The 18227-nt window shown below is 51.6% G+C and overlaps 1 protein-coding gene across 2 annotated transcripts in view; it reads right to left on the bottom strand.

Moving 5' to 3' along the window:
- Window positions 1-1194: 1194 nt before the first annotated feature.
- The window catches only part of LOC100275762 (uncharacterized), a 36687-nt gene continuing 19654 nt past the window's right edge, over window positions 1195-18227 (bottom strand). The window contains exons 4-5 of one of the 2 annotated variants that reach the window (XM_035962178.1): window positions 17879-18085; window positions 1195-1538 (exon numbers count right to left, since the gene is read on the bottom strand). In XM_035962178.1, coding sequence (XP_035818071.1) covers window positions 17936-18085 — 150 coding nt within the window. In that variant the 3' untranslated portion in view covers window positions 1195-1538; window positions 17879-17935. The remainder of the gene's footprint in view (window positions 1539-17878; window positions 18086-18227) is intronic. The other variant, NM_001352590.1, reaches the window with a different exon arrangement.

Below are 18227 nucleotides of genomic sequence, written 5' to 3'. Positions count from 1 at the left end.
GGATCCTGGCTTCGCCCCTGCTGCAAGCAGCACCATGGTAGACCTGCCGCAACACGCTAGTACATCAGGCCTACGAGGACGTAGTCATGACACTCACCTCCAGAATGGTCGTTGGTGGCTCCGACAAACATACTTTAACTTATAGCCCCTCCTTTGATTCAATCCTGGATCCGCCACTGGGCTACATGATGAAAAGCCGCTAACATATGACATATGGGTTAAAAGTATAGAACTCCATATGAAATGTCAAAATCCTATGCAGGCCACAAAGATAATACAGAGCATGTTATTCTAACATCTTTTATTATTACGATGTTTGAGGCTTCCATATTTTGTAATCGGTTCTGATTATTGCGATTAAAATAAGCATGTCTACTAAAATGTTGGTGAGCATAGGTCCCATTATGGTACCCATAATCATCACGAATGACAGGTAAGTAGTAATTTTGTACTGATGGTGAATAGCGGGTGTGAGTAATAGAGTACTTTTTCTCTGGTGGACACGGTATGCTACCGCTGCCATCCGCCCATCCCCTGTGCTCGCACCGGCCGTGCTGGGAAAGACAACAAACAGTCTGGGCAGGACTTGTTCTATAAGAGCATTGCAATACATGCTAGTCATTTGGTCATTTACAATCAGGACATCAATGTTTTGAACCAAAAGAGAAAGTGCGAAGGAAATGGTTTCAGAATTTTGAACGACCAATTTCTGAGTACTGGACGCTGGAGTCACTTGTTGCTTGCACCGTTGCACGGCTCTAGGGAATCAAACACCTCGTCGAGCATGCCCGAGACATGTCTCCTGCTCAATTCACTCTCCGTATGCTCAGGCTACTCGTAATATTCGGTTACACTGCCTGCTTGCCGTGCCAGAAATGAACCACTACAGTGTAGATCATGATTTAGGATGTGTTTGGTTGGACAAGTAGGGATAAAAGGGGACGGCTAAATTTTCTATGATGAGTAATTTTTTGTGACGGTGTGATTGAGTGGACGATGTTACCTCCATCTTATCCTACTTTGAGCTTAAACCAAACACATCGAGCTTAAACGGCTGCAACACCCAAACAGAAATAGTAACTACTGACGCCAATACGGAATCGGGAATCGAAAGCTGCTGTACAGAGTCAGCAGCGGCATAACTTATCCAAAAACACACGGAACTTATGGCCTGCTTCAAAAAAATAGGCATGCTTCAAAAAAATAGGCATGCTTCAAAAGGCATGATCATCAGATCTTCAGGTGTGGCAAGAATTCAAGACATCAATACAAAATAATCAGATGCAAAAACATTCCATGATCAACACTTCTTCCTCAAGGACCTCAATGTGTTCACGATTTGGTCAGTTACATGTGCAGAATACTGGAAATTAATGTCTCCACAACTGACTTGCAGAGAATTAGAAAAAAAAAACCCAATTCTGTATCAACATGACTTCAATAACAGAGGTCGAAGGCAATAAGTCCGGGTATGCGATCTTATTGATGTTCCTAGAAATTCCAATTCATATGAGGTGATATCAGATGGAGCCACCCAGCTGCAATGCGATGAACATTTTCAGATGTCAACGATCATAGCAGATTCGATAAAGTTATATAACCAGTCAGGCAAGTTTTATAACTGACAATCATGTTCCTTGAGGTGAAATAAATAAATTAGAATAATTACTGGTTAGATAGCCGTGTATTGCTACAGTTTCTATATATCACATAGTTAGACTTAATTTTAATAAAACACAAAAATGTATATGTTTTGTTGGTTATGTGGGTACGAATATGGAGCCAACAATTAAGATTCAAACTCACTTGTACATAATTTTACCTTATTTTTGCATAAAGCGCGAAGATGAAGAGTGATGCATGATGACTGTGGAACGCTTTATATAGTAGAGATGTGGCATGCATAAAATATATAATGTTATTCTCTCCTGATTAATCGTCCTAAGTCCCTGGTGAGTGGTGACCGACTGACCGACTTAGGGTACCAAGGCGATTAGTTCGATCAAAGAGCTAGTCGTACGATTAGTCGTTGATTAATTAGTCATCTGACTAGGACAAGGACAACCAGATTGATTGGTTGCTCTGTTTTTTTTGGGCCTGTTTAACCGGGCCTACATCTATTGGGCTTGCAATTTCGCCTATTAGGGTTATAAACTTATAATAGTAACCAGAGCACCCAAAAACGGATAAGGCGGAACGGCTTTTGCAATTTCTCCCGCACGCAACTGCACTCATCCCGAGCGTAGTTACTCCCTCCTGCCGTCCTGCGTGCGATTCCTCCCCCCCCCCCCCCCCCCCCCCCCCGGCTCTATTGGTAGTCTCCCGCTTGTCATTCTCCTCTCAGGTGTGCTGTCTAGATGTCGGCACCCTCTGCCAGTACAAGTGCCCGCTGGTCTTTGTGATAAGCTCTTTCGGTGGTGTGTGCTTTAGGCTATCTTCAGCAGATCTCATATCTCATCCTCTATCTTATCCCCTATTTCAAACTTCTCTCTCTAAACAGTATCATCTACAATTTTATGTCCTCTATTTTACACCGTCTAACAGTCGTACCCCTCCATCTTTCCTCCTCCCCCATCCCTCACAGCCTCTCTGCCAGGTTGCTAGCTTGCTGTGCTGTCCCTCTGCTATTCTCTGGTTCTCATCCTAGGATGTTGTGCTTGTAATGCAGACGTGGAGCCTGGCCTTGAAGGAGGCTCCACATTCATCAGTTCAAGAAGGTGGTGGCAATGCTATGACTTGGGCTCTTGTGGATGATGCTATTGGTGCAACTCACGGTAGAGGGACATAACTTGTCTAGGACTGCTGGTGCTCATGCAGTCATGCTGCTGTTGCTGCCCCTGTGAAGCATACTTATGCTAGGAACAGGACGTGTCCAAGGAAGACAACAAGTCAAGATATTAATGAAGGTGACGATAAAGACCAAGATCAGCATGGAGAATCTGATTCAGCAACAGCAATGGAGGATGAAGAATCTATTCATACTGCTGATGGATCTGCACCAACAAGAACTGAAGATATGGAGGCTTCCGTTTGAATGATGATTTGTTTAATTAGATGGCTAGTTGCCTACTTGTGTTGGACTATTGAATGTTAATGTTTGTGTTGAACACTTGAACTTATCTAGGTCACTAGCAGGCTGCTTATCAGCCTATGTAGTATGTACTGAAGTACTGAACTAGTTTGGTTAGGTAATATGTTGGCTGTGTGGCTATTATGGTCTGCTAAATTCTAGTTATTTGTTAATGCAGCAGTGCTTCTGTTGAGCTTCTCTACTTATAATTATAAGTTACTCCCTCCGTTTCAAAATATTGTTGTTTTAGCTCTTGATTTTTATGTTAAATCTAGACACATATATAAAACAAATATATCAATTATTGTATGAATCAACTAAAAAGGTAAAACAAATTTTATTTTGGGACGGAGGGAGTAGTAAAGATCAAGACTACATTAGTGTTGCTAATTATGGTCTTCTTTGGTATTCCAGCAGCAAGTCGGCAAAGAAATGGAGTTTGGGACAGGAATATGGAGTTCTGGAAAGTGCAGATGTCAAGGACTCCAATGCCCAAGACAGCGGGGCCCCGACTACGGAGCTCGTAGTCGCGGTCAGCAAAGGCCCCAGGGATTTTGCCAATAGGAGACAGGAGATAGGAAATTCTTGCTTGCCTTATTAAAATAGCCGCCTGCTTTATATATAGCCAGGCCAGCCAAACCAACTCCTATTTATTCTCTATACTTATCTTCCTAAACAACTTCTTAACAACTTATCCCTATTTGCTAGCAGCGGCCAGCTCTGATCTGTTGCTGGCCGTGAGCTTATCTTCTAAACAAATCTCCAATTTTCTAGCTCCTAGCAACTGCAGCTATTCCTGCGCCCTGATCTGCTGCTGGCCGCGTGGCCGACGCTCGTAGTGGTGACCCCACATGACATCTCTCCCTCCCTCGATGAGCAGCTTGTCCTCAAGCTGGAAACTGGGGTAGCGCTTGATAAAGCGTCAACGTCTTCCCACGTGGCTGATGCGGCGGGCTCTCCTTTCCAGTGAACCAGATGCTGGCGGACACCCCGGGCCGATTGGGAGCGTAGAACGTGATCCAAATCTGGAATAGCAGCACCATTGTGGATCTGTAGTAGGGTCGATGGATTGGTGGCGGCGTGCCCACAAATTTCTTCAAGAGTCCGACGTGGAATACGTCGTGGAGGCGGACGCGATGTGGGAGCTCCAAGCGGTAAGCGACGTCGTTGATGATGGCGGTGATATGGTAAAGTCCGTAGAACCGGCTTGAGCTTCCCTGACGTGGGCATGTGTAGCGAAGAGGCAGTGCTGTGGCGCAGATGAGCCACACCCAATCGCCCACGGTATAACGGACATCTCGGTGATGGTTGTCGTAGAAGCGCTTGTAAACGGCTTGGGCCTACTCAAGGCGGTGACATATGTCTGCCAAGAACTCGTCCCGTTCCGCCATGTGTTTGGCGACTGTCGCCACCCTCGTTTCGCCGGGCTCATACGAGCAAATGGAGGGTGGGTCTCGGCCATAAACCACTCGGAACGGAGTATCGAAGAGCGTCGACTGGTAGGCAATGTTGTAGATGTACTCTGCCCAGGGAAGCCAGCGTAGCCACTGGCAAGGTCGATCCCATGTGAAGCAGTGCAAGTACATGGTGATGACTTTATTGGCGGCCTAAGTCTAGCCGTCAGCTTGCGAATGAAAAGTCGTGGTCATGTGCATCTTGGCTCCGGCGAGGCACATCAATTCCTGCCAAAAGATGGATGTGAAGACGGGGTCCCGGTCCGAGACCATGGACTGAGGCACTCCGTGCAGGCGCACGATCTCGGCGAAGAAGACCCTGGCCACGGACTCTGCCATGTATGGGTGTGCGAGCGGGATGAAGTGGCAGTATTTGCTGAAGCGATCCACCACCGTCAGGACGATGGACTTTCCTCCCACACGCGGAAGCGCCTCGATGAAGTCCAGCCCGATGTCAGCCCAGACCGCTACTGGCACCCGAAAGGGCAGCAGCAGGCCGACTGGATGTAGGTGGTCTGTTTTGTAGCGTTGCCTTCATGGCTGTCATCATGTATGGTGGTGACGAGCTCATGTAGGAGTGGCGATGCAGGTGGGATGTAGAGGCGTCCTTGGAACGCCACGAGCCCATCAACCAGCGACCAGGCGCCCGTGCGTTGTCCTGCTATGAGTTCCCCTTAAGGGCGACCAGAGCAAGGTCGATGTCGTGAGCTTGGCGGAGACGCTCGACGAAGTTGAAGGTAGGACCCGATATGGCGAGAAGTGTCGGCTCCTCTGTGTCGCGCCTGGACAGAGCGTCGGCCACAGTGTTGGTGTTGCCCGCTTTGTACTCCACCGTGAAGTCGAAGCCCAGGAGCTTGCCCACCCAATGATGTTGTGGAATGGTGGCGAGGCGCTAGTCGAGCAAAAATTTGAGACTGAAGTGGTCCGTGCGTAACAGGAAGCGGCGTCCCCAAAGGTACGGTCACCAGTGGCGCACGGCAAGGACTAGGCCGATAAGCTCGCGCTCGTATGCCGCCAAGGAGCGATGTCGAGGAGCAACGGTCCGGCTGAAGAATGCCACTGGGTACTGGTCTTGGAGGAGCACGGCGCCGAAGTTGTGGAAGGGCTGGCCGAAGTCGACAATGCGAGCACCGGTGCGGTAGTTATTGCGCTTTTGAGTGCCGTGAACGCCTTCTCAGCCTCGGCGGGCCAGTTGAACCCCTCCTTGCGAAGAAGAGCGGTGAGGGGCGCGGCGATGGCCTCGAATGTCTTGACGAACTTGCGGTAGTAGCCGGCTAGGCCAAGGAAGCTGCGCACCGCTCGTGGGGAACGAGGGATCGGCCACTCGGTGACGGCTTGGACTTTGGTCGGATCCATGGCGATGCCTGCCGCTGAGATGACATGCCCAAGGTAGGAGATGGAGGTGACGGCGAACTCGCACTTGGAGCGCTTGACGAAGAGGTGGTGGTGGTGGAGGACGGCGCGCACGTGTCGCAGATGATCGGTCCATGTCCTGCTATAAATGAGGATGTCGTCGAAGAAGACAAGGACGAATCGACGCAGGAACGGTCGCAGGATGTCGTTCATGAGTGCTTGAAATGTTGCCAGGGCATTGCAGAGCCCGAACGGCATGACCAGGAACTCATAGAGGTCGTCATGCGTGTGGAATGTCGTCTTGGCGATCACGGGCGGAGCCAGGTGTAGACCAACCTGGGCTGTGGCCCCTCCTTGCCGCAAAAAAAAACCCCAGGTACGTATAAAAAAATCGAAGTATAAACTACATGGCCCACGGGCCGAGGATGTCCGATGCCAAGCTGTTGGCTTTACGGGCCTTACGGCCTCGCCGCTGGCAGCTGGCACTTCAGTTCTAGCCTTCCAGGCAACAGCATCGCGCACTCTCTCTTCTCCGCCAAACTCCAAGGCTCCAAGCCGTTTTCCGTCCGTGCGAGTGTGCGACCGTGCCGCCGTCGAATCGTCGCTCTCAGTCTCAGCACTCAGCAGTCACCACCTCGCGCACGCTGTCAATTCAAACACCCCGGCGCTATTCAGGTTAGGCATGCTCTAATTTCTCTTCTCCTTATTTTGATTCGATTTTGCTCAGTACGGTAGTCTATATCTCTAACCTGAACCCTAGTTACCAGTTTAGATACTGAGTAATTTCTTTTACTTATAGCAATGGTTCAAAAATCCATCCAATCATTTTGCAAAAGAAGAAGGGATGAACCAGAACCAGTTGTTGAGCAACCTATAGTTGTTGCTGCTGGTGCCAATTTTCAGAGGCAAGATGAAGTTGTTATTTTTCGGGGTATCGAATTTTTAGAGCGAGATCCGGCCAAACGCCCACAAATTTGGGAGTATCCAAGCAACCAACAAGATGAAGTACGACGAGCATACTTGATTTTAGGTCCAATGCAACCAAAACTTCAAAGTTATAAGCCATCAGGGCCAACAGGTCATCAGCGGCGTTTTCAGTACCATTGGTTTAGTCAATTTCCCTCTTGGTTGGAATATTCAGAGAGCATTGAACGTGCTTATTGTCTTTATTGCTTTGTTTGTAGCAAAAACATAAATAAAAGGAGTGGTTTTGATGTCTTCACAGCACAAGGTTTTGATAGTTGGAAAAAGGTTCATGATGGGAAAAAATGTGCATTCCTGGCTCATATAGGATCTGATCCTTGCTCAGTTCACAATAATGCAATGAAAGAATGTCAAACCTTGTTGAATCAACCAAATCACATAGCAAATCTGTTTTTGGTGACAAGTGACCGGGAGAAAGAAAGAAATCGTCTAAGGCTCAAGACATCAATTGCGGCTGTTAAGTGGTTGACATTTCAGTCTTGTGCTTTGAGAGGTCATGATGAGACAACAGGATCAAAAAACAGAGGCAATTTCATTGAAATGGTAAAACTTCTTGCAGAATTTAATCCTGAGATTGCAGGTGTCGTTTTGGAGAATGCTCCACTCAATGCCAAATATACATCACCTGATATTCAAAAGGAGATCTTGAGTGTTATTGCAATGAAAATTAGAAAGCATATTCGTGATGAAGTTGGGGATGCGAAGTTCTCAATTCTTGTAGATGAAACATGTGATGTATCCAAAAGAGAGCAAATGGCTCTTGTTCTCAGATTTGTTGATAAAGATGGTGTTTTACAAGAAAGGTTCTTTGATTGTGTTCATGTAACAAACACTAGAGCACTGACACTGAAACAAGAATTGTCTCATGTATTGGCAATCCATTCCTTTGATATACAAAACCTTCGAGGCCAAGGATATGATGGTGCTAGCAACATGAAGGGAGAATTGAATGGTCTGCAGGCACTTTTTCTTAGAGAATGTCCGTATGCATACTACGTTCATTGCTATGCCCATCGTTTACAACTTGCTCTTGTTGCTGCAGCAAAAGATGTGGTGCCTGTTAGCCAATTTTTTCAGAAGCTTTTGTTTATCGTGAACACAGTTGACTCATCATCCAAGCGTCACGATGAGCTTCATGATGCTCAAATGGTTGAACTTGCACGCTTGTTAGATATTGACGAGCTTGAGACCGGTAAAGGAGTGAATCAGATCCGCTCATTGAAACGTCCAGGAGAGACAAGGTGGGGTTCACACTTAGGCTCTATTTCATCCCTTATTGACATGTTCAATGCTGTCAGTTCAGTTCTACAAAACTTAGCTGCAGATTCATCTGCTGGTGCAAACCGGGCCGATGGAGATACTTCTTTCAACTATCTAATATCATTTGATTTTGTATTTGTTCTATGTATGATGAGGGATATATTAGATATCACTGAATATCTTGGTCAAGCTTTACAGAAGAAAACACAAGACATAGTAAATGTTATCCGTCTTGTGCATTCAACAAAAATCCTTCTTGAACAAATGAGATCAGACAATGGTTGGGAAACGTTTATTTGCAAAGTTGTTGACTTCTGTATGAATCATGGAATTAGCATACCAAACTTTGATGAAATATATATATTGCGCGGTGGTCGTGCTCGTCGTCAGCCTGATCGTTTTACCAATGATCATTATTTCAGAGTTGAAGTTTTTCGGGCAACAATTGATACTCAACTGACTGAACTGAATCTAAAATTTAATGAGAAGGTGATGGATCTTTTATCTATTAGTGTCAAATTGGTACCAAAAAATGGATTTACCTCTTTTCAGGCAAGTGATGTGTGCAGCATGGTGGAGAAATACTACCCAGCAGATTTCACCCAACAAGAGAGGATTGGATTAGAGTGCCAATTGAATCATTTTGTTGCTGAAGCTTCTAACAGTGAAGATATGGAAAATATTGCAACCTTAGCTGACCTTTGTCGATGCCTTGTTTCCTCAGGACGTCATAGGGTTTTCAACTTGATTGATAGATTGGTTCGCTTACTTGTTACTCTTCATGTTTCAACTGCTAGTGCTGAGCGTGCTTTTTCTAGCTTGAAGATAATCAAGACAAGGTTGCGGAATAAGATGGAAGATGAGTATCTTGCTAATAGTTTACTAGTACATATAGAAGGAGGAATCGTGGGAAACTACAGCTATGATGATATAATTAATGATTTTAAGGATCTTAAGGAGAGAAAAGTGGTGTTCTAACATGTGTTTAAGCTAGTATAATGACATGCTTGTATTTTGGTATATTCAAGTAAAATGCTTTACTATGTACTGATACACTCATTATCAATATTATATTATTACAACAGAATTTTTGCCTTTTCTTCCACTGTAATTAGCTTTGTTTTGTGTCCAAAAGCTTTGATTGGCCCCCCCTTCACTCGGTTGCTGGCTCCGCCACTGTTGGCGATGTCATCGGTGCCCATCTAGACTTGGTGGTAGCCGGATCGAAGGTCCAGTTTGGAGAAGAAATGGTCACCGCGGAGCTCGTCGAGCAGTTCGTCGACCACCGGGATCGAGTACGCGTCCTTCACTGTGATCGCGTTCAGGGCGCGATAGTCAACGCAGAAGCGCCATGTGCCATCGGCCTTCCGCACGAGTAGTACCGGAGAGGAGAACACCGAGGAGCTCTGTCGAATGATGCCTTGGTCGAGCATGGTGGCGCACTAACGCTCTAGCTCGTCCTTGTGCGCCACTGGATAGCGGTAGGGCCGAATGGACACTGGCGCTGATCCCGGAAGCAAGGTGATGACGTGGTCGCGGGAGCGAAGCAATGGCATGCCCTTGGGCTCGGTGAAGACTGTCGCTAATGCGTCGAGGAGGGCCTGCATGAGATCGTCGCCCGTGCATGCACGCAGTGCTGGACTGGACGGTCCTGCCTGCCCACGCCAGCACACTTGATGGTCACCGTGCCCGAAAGACATGGTCAAGGCGCCAAAGTCCCACAGGATGGGACCCAGCGAGGCAAGCAATTGGGTGCCGAGGACCATGCCGTAGCCGACGAGGGGCAGGGTGAAGAAGTCGGTGGAGAATGCCTCGCCGTCGATGAAGAACTGGGCACCATGGTACACACCCGAGCATGGCACCAAGTCACTGTTGGCCACCGTGACGTGGAGATTGCCGCCTTGGTGACGCGGAAACGTGGTGCGGCTAGAGGCTTCTTCGGCGATGAAGTTGTGGGTAGAGCCGAAGTCGAGGAGGGCGAGGAGGGAGACGCCACCCATCTTGATGCGCATTTGCATTGTTTCGCTGGTGCGGATGTCGATGATCGCGTGCACCGAGATATGTGGTTTGTCGTCGGTCGGAGCTTCCACGCCCGTGTCCGTCTCGTCGTCTATCGGCGCCAGGTTGAAGAGGATGATGCGCTGGCAGACACGGTTGTGACCGCGCCCGAACTTTCGTTGCAGTTGAAGCACAGCCCCAAGCGTGTAAGTAAAGGGACTCTAACTCTCATCAAGAGGATGACACTATGAGTTGGGGCAATTTTTCTGTTTATTTCCTCAAACACTACATAATGCCATACCCTTAGAGGGGTTGGGGACACATATTTATAGCCCTAGGGGCTGCACTACCACACCTTCTCACACACACTACACAACAGGATTGTCCTCTAGATGCTAAAGAGACTACAGAGGACAGTCAAAAGCGATTGTTGTCCTCTAGATGCTAAAGCGACTACAGAGGACAGTCAAAAAGCGACTGTTGTCCTCTAGATGCTAAAGAGACTACAGAGGACAGTCAAGCTGTCCTCTAGATGCTAAAGGACTACAGAGGACAGTCAAAAGCAGGCTGTCCTCTAGATGCTCAAGACTTATTCCATCATTCTCCCCATAAGTCTTGGGCGTCGTCTTGTGAGAAAGTTGGGTCATCCCGGACCTGGAGCAAAGCTCAACAAACTTGATCTTCCCAAGGGGCTTGGTGAGCAGGTCTGCAAGCTGATCCTTGGTGTTGATGTAGCGCGCCTTGATGCTCCCTTCTGCCAAGCAGTCTCGGATGAAGTGTATCTCAGCCGGATGTGCTTGCTCCGTTCATGGAACACGGGGTTCTTGGCCAATGCCAGAGCGGACTGGCTGTCCACCCTGAGTTCCACCGCTCCAGTGTCTCTCCCGAGGAGATCACCGAGCAGTCGAGCCAGCCAGAGTGCCTGAGTCGAAGCAGTGGACGCCGCTATGTACTCGGCCTCGCAGCTGGACATGGCCACCACCTGCTGCTTGACCGACTGCCAGCTAATGAGGCACTTGCCGAGGAAGAAGAGGATCCCGCTTGTGCTCTTGCTAGTATCGATGTCGCCGGCGTGGTCGCTGTCGCTGTACCCGACAAGGTGTGCCTCCCCAGGGCACCTCGGGTAGTAGAGACCGTGGTCGAGAGTCCCCGTAACATAGCGGATGATCCTCTTCACAGCCTGCTCATGCTCCGTCGTCGGTCGCTGCAGAAACCGACTAACGTAGCCGACGGAGTATGCCAAGTCAGGCCGTGTGTGGACGAGGTAGCGAAGGCTCCCCACAAGACGCCGGTACTGAGTAGCATCCACCTCCTCCGTCGTGCTGTCGCGACTCAGCTTCAGCCTCTCCTCCATCGGAGTGAGAGCTGGGTTGCAGTCGGTGAGCCCAGCCAGCTCAACAATGCGCCTGGCATAGGCGGTCTGGCGAAGTGTGATCCCAGAGTCTCCCTGGTGCACCTCAATCCCCAGGTAGAAGGAGAGATGCCCCAGGTCACTCATTTGGAAGGTGGCCTTCATCTCTTCCTTGAACGCTGCCACCTCTGCATCCTTGGCGCCGGTGATCACCAAGTCGTCGACGTAGACACCAACCAGCAGGGCATTTTCTCCATTGCCCCGCCGATAGATGGCCGCCTCGTGCGGGCTTGGCATGAAGCCCATCCTCTTGAGCGTGGAATCCAGCTTGGCATTCCACGCCCTTGGTGCCTGTCGCAAGCCGTAGAGAGCCTTGCGCAGGCACAACACCTTGCCCTCCTTGCCAGGGATCGCAAAACCTGGCGGCTGGTGTACATAGACCTCCTCCTTTAAGTCGCCGTTAAGAAACGCCGACTTGACATCCATGTGATGAACATGCCAGCCCTTCAGGGCTGCCAGCGCGAGGAGGAGTCGCACGGATTCCATCCGTGCTACAGGGGCGAAGGCATCGTCGAAGTCGATCCCCTCCTGCTGCAAGAAACCGCGTGCCACCAAGCGAGCCTTATGCTTGACGATGGCGCCGGCTTCATCCCTCTTCAGTTTGAACACCCACTTAAGGGTGATCGCGCGATGACCATGAGGGAGATCAGCGAGCTCCCAAGTGCGGTTCGTTTCAACCGCGTCCATCTCCGACTGCATCGCGGCACGCCAAGCCGCATGTTTCTCGGCCTCCGCGAAAGACCGAGGCTCACCATCGTCGCATGCAAGATGCAACTCTCCTGCCAGAATGCGAGACGCAGGGCCCGGCACCGACGGGTCGATGAGAAGGCCCTCCACCCTTCAATACCGCAACGGCTCGTCGTCGTAGCACGCGTCGACGCGCTCCTCGTCGCGGGACAGAGGGGTCACGAGCTCCACTGGGTCGTGCTCGACACGAGCTGGTGTCGGAGAGGACGTTCCCGGAGAGGGTACCGTCGGTGCTGGAGTGCGTGGTGGCGAAGAGCGCGCTGTAGCCGGAGTCGTGGCTGGAGTGCGTGGTGGTGAAGAGCTCGTTGTAGCAGGAGCTGGAGAGTTTGGCGCTGGAGTCGGTGGAGACTTAGGGGGTGGGGTAGACCTGCTCGGAGAAGAGTTGCCTACTCCCCCAGCTCTCTCAAAGTGGACGTACTCGACAGTGAAGTCGTACGTCGGAGTCGTGCCGTCGTCCACCGCCTTGTCCCACGCCCATCCTCGCCCTTCATCGAACACTACGTCGCGCGCCGTGCGCACACGCTGTGTTCTTGGGTCAAGGATGCGGTAGGCCTTTGAACCCTCCGCGTAGCCAATGAACACCCTCGGGGTGCTCCTATCGTCGAGCTTGCTGATGTGGCCAAGCTCCTTGGTGAATGCGAGGCAGCCGAAGACCCGTAGGTGAGAGACCGCCGGCTTGCGCCCATGCCAAGCCTCGTACGGTGTCATCCCGTTGAGAGCCTTGGTGGGCGAGCGGTTGAGGATGTAAACCGATGTCACCACCGCCTCTCCCCAGAAGACAGCTGGCATTCCTCTCTGCTTGAGGAGAGCCCGAGCCATCCCCACAACCGTCTAGTTGCGACGCTCGACAACGCCGTTCTGCTGCGGGCTGTACGGCGCGGAGTAGTGGCGCTGAACGCCCTCATCCGCGCAGTACGACGCGAACTCAGCCGCCGTGAATTCGCCGCCGTTGTCGGTGCGCAGCACGCGCAGCTTGCGGCCGCACTCCGCCTCCGCAGCGACCTGCACACGCCTGATGGCGTTCGCAGCCTCTCCCTTGCTGCCAAGGATCATCACCCACATGTAGCGGGAGAGATCGTCGACGAGCAGCAAGAAGTAGCGTCGTCCTCCTGGTGTGGCTGGTGTCACAGGGCCACACAAGTCCCCATGCACGAGCTCGAGCCTCTCCTTGGCTCGGAAGCTTGACTGCTGGGGAAAGGGGAGCCGTCTCTGCTTTGTCAACACGCAGACATCGCAGAATTGCTCCACATGGTCAAGGCACGGCAGGCCTCGTACCATCTCCTTGGCACTGAGCCGCTTCAGGGCCTCGAAGTTAAGGTGCCCGAAGCGCTCGTGCCACTGCCATGCCCCGTCGTCTCGACGAGCAGCAAGGCAGCAAGGTTGTGCCACCTTCACATTGAGGATGTATAGCCGATTTGGACTCCTGCGTACCTTGGCAAGAAGGCGACGAGAGGGGTCCCAGATCCTCATGACTCCGTGCTCGACCTCCACGCGTGAACCGTTCTCATCCAGCTGTCCCAAGCTGATGATAGAGTTCCTCAACGCGGGGATGTAGTAGACTCCGGTGAGCAGTCTGTGCTCACCAGACGCGGCGGTGAAGACGACTGAGCCGGCGCCCTTGATCTCTACGCCGGAGGCGTCCCCAAACTTGACGGAGCCTCGGACGCTAGAGTCAAGCTCGGTGAAGAACTCCCGTCGGCCGGTCATGTGATGAGTGGCGCCGGTGTCGAGGCACCATCCTTCGATCATGTCCTTGTTGGAGCCGTCGCCGAGGAAAGCGCGTGCTTTCGACTCATCAAGGTGGAGGAGTGCCGCTGCGGCCGGTGCCGCTGGAGATGGCTCGATGCTTGCATGTGCCAGGAGCAGGGCCTCCGCCTCCGCCTCCGCCTGTGCGACGTTGGCCTGGCCACGTCGTGGCTGCCGACAATCCCTGGCCCAGTGGCCAAGCTTGCCGCAGTTGTGGCAGCCGTCGTCTCGTGCCGGCTTCTTGTTGCCGACGGCGCCGCCTTGGGCACCTCCACGTGCACCACCCTCAGCATGTCCTCGCGCCCCGGCCTTGGCGCCTCCACGCGCCTTGCGCGGCTTGCCGCGTTTGCGGCCTCGTGTCGAGGAGGACTCCCCCTTCTTGTCACCCTGGCAGGCCTCCCACTGCTCCCGAGTGAGATGTAGCTTCCCGCCGATAGTGATAGGCCCAGAGAGAGCCTGTGGTTCATCGCTGTCGACCACCTTGAGGCGACCAATCGCCTCTTCGATCGTCATCGTGGAGAGGTCTAGCAGAGACTCGATCGAGCGAGCAATCTGCCTGTACTTCTCGGGGATGCAACGGAAGAGCTTCTCAACAGCTCTCTCCTCATCATAGGTGTCGTCGCCGAACTGCACCATCTTCTGCAACAGAGTGTTGAGGCGGAGAGCAAAGTCATCAACATCCTCACCTGGCTTGAAGGCCAGGTTCTCCCACTCCTTGCGAAGTGCCTGCAGTGTGGTCTTGCGGGCACGATCGCTGCCGATGCGGGTCGCAGCGATGGCGTCCCAGGCCTCCTTGGCAGTCCGCTTCTGGGAAAGCGAAAACTGCATCTCGGGCAGGACTGCAGCAATGAGGGCATCCAGCGCCCGCCGATCCTCGTGGTAGTCGACGTCGTCGTAACGAACTGCTTCCCACATGTGGCGAACCTGGAGCCGTACCCTCATCACCGCGGCCCACTCGACGTAGTTGGTCTTGGTGAGGGTAGGCCACCCACCGCCGGGACCGATGTCCCTGACAATGGCTTGGGCCATGCGGTGACCATGGTACCGATCCGGGGAGGGAGAACTGCGCCGCCTGTAGAGGCCGCGATCTCCGTCGACTCGGTCGCCGCCGCCGGGAGCACCGCCGGCGCGTCTACGCCCGTCTGGGCTGCCGCCGCGTGTGCCCCCGCCTGGAGCGCCGTCAGCGTGTCGGCGCCTATCCGGGCTGCCGCCACGCGCGCCCCCATGGGGATGCGCGGCTGCCCACTGTGCCGCCTGCTCTCGCGCTGCTTCCCTCGCCAGCCTGAGCTCTTCGTCGGTGTTGTCGTCGACAGAAGCAGAGCTGCCAGCTCTACTGCCGCGCAGAACCTCGAGCTCTGTTGCCGCCGCACGTGCAGCATCCGCCGCCTCCGCTGCTTCTACTTCCGCTCTCGCCGCTGCCAGTTCCGCCGCCGCCAACTGTGCTGCCCTCGCCGCTGTCGCTGCAGCCGCTGCTGCTGCTCGCTCGCGTTCTTGTGCCGCGGCGACCTCGGCTTCCTGCTGGCGCCGCGCACTCGAAGTGGCCGAGCGTAGGGACATGGTGGGCTAGTGAGGGGTCGCTGCGTGTGGAAGAGGTTGTCTCAGACGAAAGGCTGCTCGTCTGAGCAGGGGAGGAAGGAACAGTTGGAGCTCTTGCTGCCGACTGAGTGTGGGGAGAGGCGCAGGAAGGAGATGAACACGAGATGTTTAGGCTGCAGGATAGTTTGGCTCTGATACCAATTGTAAGTAAAGGGACTCTAACTCTCATCAAGAGGATGACACTATGAGTTGGGGCAATTTTTCTGTTTATTTCCTCAAACACTACACAATGCCATACCCTTAGAGGGGTTGGGGACAAATATTTATAGCCCTAGAGGCTGCACTACCACACCTTCTCAAACACACTACACAACAGGATTGTCCTCTAGATGCTAAAGAGACTACAGAGGACAGTCAAAAGCGACTGTTGTCCTCTAGATGCTAAAGCGACTACAGAGGACAGTCAAAAAGCGACTGTTGTCCTCTAGATGCTAAAGAGACTACAGAGGACAGTCAAGCTGTCCTCTAGATGCTAAAGGACTACAGAGGACAGTCAAAAGCAGGTTGTCCTCTAGATGCTCAAGACTTATTCCATCAAAGCGGCGCCGTTCCGGAGCCTGCTGGCCTGCAGCTTGCGGGTGGGGAGCTGGCAGCGCCAGGCGTGGTGGTGGAGTTGGTAGAAGCCCTCTTTGTTGTGGATGTCGAGGCTGTGAAGCGAGGGTCGCCGCACACTGATCACGGAGTTCCAGCTTGCGGGTGAGGCTCATGGCGACGGCAAGTGATTGTGGGTTGTGGATCTCGACGTCGAGGCTGAGAGGGGCTGCAGCCCGGCTGTGAAAAGTTGCACCTTCTGGAGCTCCGTGAGCATGCCGACGCGGGGAAGGAGGGCCTCGAACCGCTCCTAGTAATCTGCGACTGTCCCGTGTGTTTGCACGCCACGAGTTCACCGAGTGGGTTGGCACGCAAAGGTGGCCCGAAGCGTGTGTTGAGCAGTTCGACGAAGCGTCTCCATGATGGAGTGCCTTCTTTGCTCTGGATCTGCATAAACCATATCTAGGCGCCATCCTCCAGATTATAGGAGGCCATCCATACCTGCTCTTCGGTCGCGATCCGTTGCTGGAAGAAGTATGATTCACACCGGTTTATGAACGCCAGGGGTCAGACTTCCGTCGAACTTGGGAAAGTCCATCTTCTGGAAACGTGGTGGACTGTCGCTGTGGTGGTCGCCTCCATGCATGATGCGGGAGCCGGACGCGGATGTGTCGTTGGGGCGTTGTTCCAGTGCGTCGAACTTGGCCTGCAGCGTCTCGACGGTTGCAGTCAGCTTGGTGATGAGGGCTGCGAGGTCTGCTGTTGATGGCGTGGCATGGTAGTTGGTGTGGCATGTGGGCTGGGCGTATGTGGGTCAGAGGATCGGAGGATCGACTGGATCGTGAATTCGTGATACCAGGTTGTCAAGGACTCCAATGCCCAAGACAGCAGGGCCCCGACTACGGAGCTCTTAGTCGCGGTCAGCAAAGGCCCTAGGGATTTTGCCTGGTAACCCAATTGTGGAGGTGAGATTGGAGAGGAACAATAGGAGACAGGAGATAGGAAATTATTGCTTGCCTTATTAAAACAGTCGCCTACTTTATATATAGCCAGGACAGCCTAACCAACTCCTATTTATTCTCTATACTTATCTTCGTAAACAACTTCCTAACAATGTATCCCTATTTGCTAGCAGCAGACAGCTCTGATATGTTGCTGGTCGTGAGCTTATCTTCTAAACAAATCTCCTATTTTCTAGCTACTAGCAACTGCTAGCTATTCCTGCGCCCTGATCTGCTGCTGGTCGCGTGGCCGACGCTGGTAGTGGTGACCCCACATGACAGCAGAAAACAACTCTCACGAGTAAATCACCAGGTAAACACTAATGTAGCCTTGATGCTTGCTTAATTGTGTATGCTATATAGTATATATAGTATAGTAGGTATGTCCTGATATATAGGACGACTATATGGACGACTAAGATCGACTAGGCTCGACTAATCGGACAGGTTGATGACTAATCATGATTAATCACCTGGTCGGTCCCATGGCGACTAGGTTCTATTACGATTTGTAAACATTGATCATGGTGGAGTATATCTAAATATGTATTGTTAAAAAAAAGAAAAATGTGTTACTAAAAGAGAAATGTATTAATTTAGGGCCTGTTTGGCATGGCTCCAGAGCAAAACTCCAAGGAGGAGCTCGCCAGAGCATGCCAAACACCCTAACTCCAGAGTTGTAAACTCTATGGAGTTTTTGGAGCTACAGTACAAAATTTTGGAGTACCTCTTTTGCTACTCCGAAAACTCCAAAAAACACCTTAGTCATGGAGTTTGGAGTTATTTACCCGCCACTGCCACCGGTTATGAGAAACAATCTAAACTCTGGAGCAGAGCTGCTCCACCCAGAGTTTTGGAGTAGAGCTGCTCTGGGGTGGAGCAGAGCCATGCCAAACACGCCCATAGTTTGGCCGCTTCTCAATACTGATTGGATCTGTTAAAACCCCAAAATCATGCTAATAGTGTTCACGCAATACAAAGGAGATATGGGAAGGAAAAACATCTTTTTCTAGAATACGCAGGAGAGCTGCGTATTTTTTATATTAAGAAGACAAGAAAAGGTCTTAAGAAGACCA

Source organism: Zea mays, chromosome 9, assembly GCF_902167145.1.
Source record: "Zea mays cultivar B73 chromosome 9, Zm-B73-REFERENCE-NAM-5.0, whole genome shotgun sequence".
NCBI classification, from domain to species: domain Eukaryota; kingdom Viridiplantae; phylum Streptophyta; class Magnoliopsida; order Poales; family Poaceae; genus Zea; species Zea mays.
Note: the sequence above shows the minus strand (reverse complement) of the source record. Positions and strands in the feature narration are given on the sequence as shown.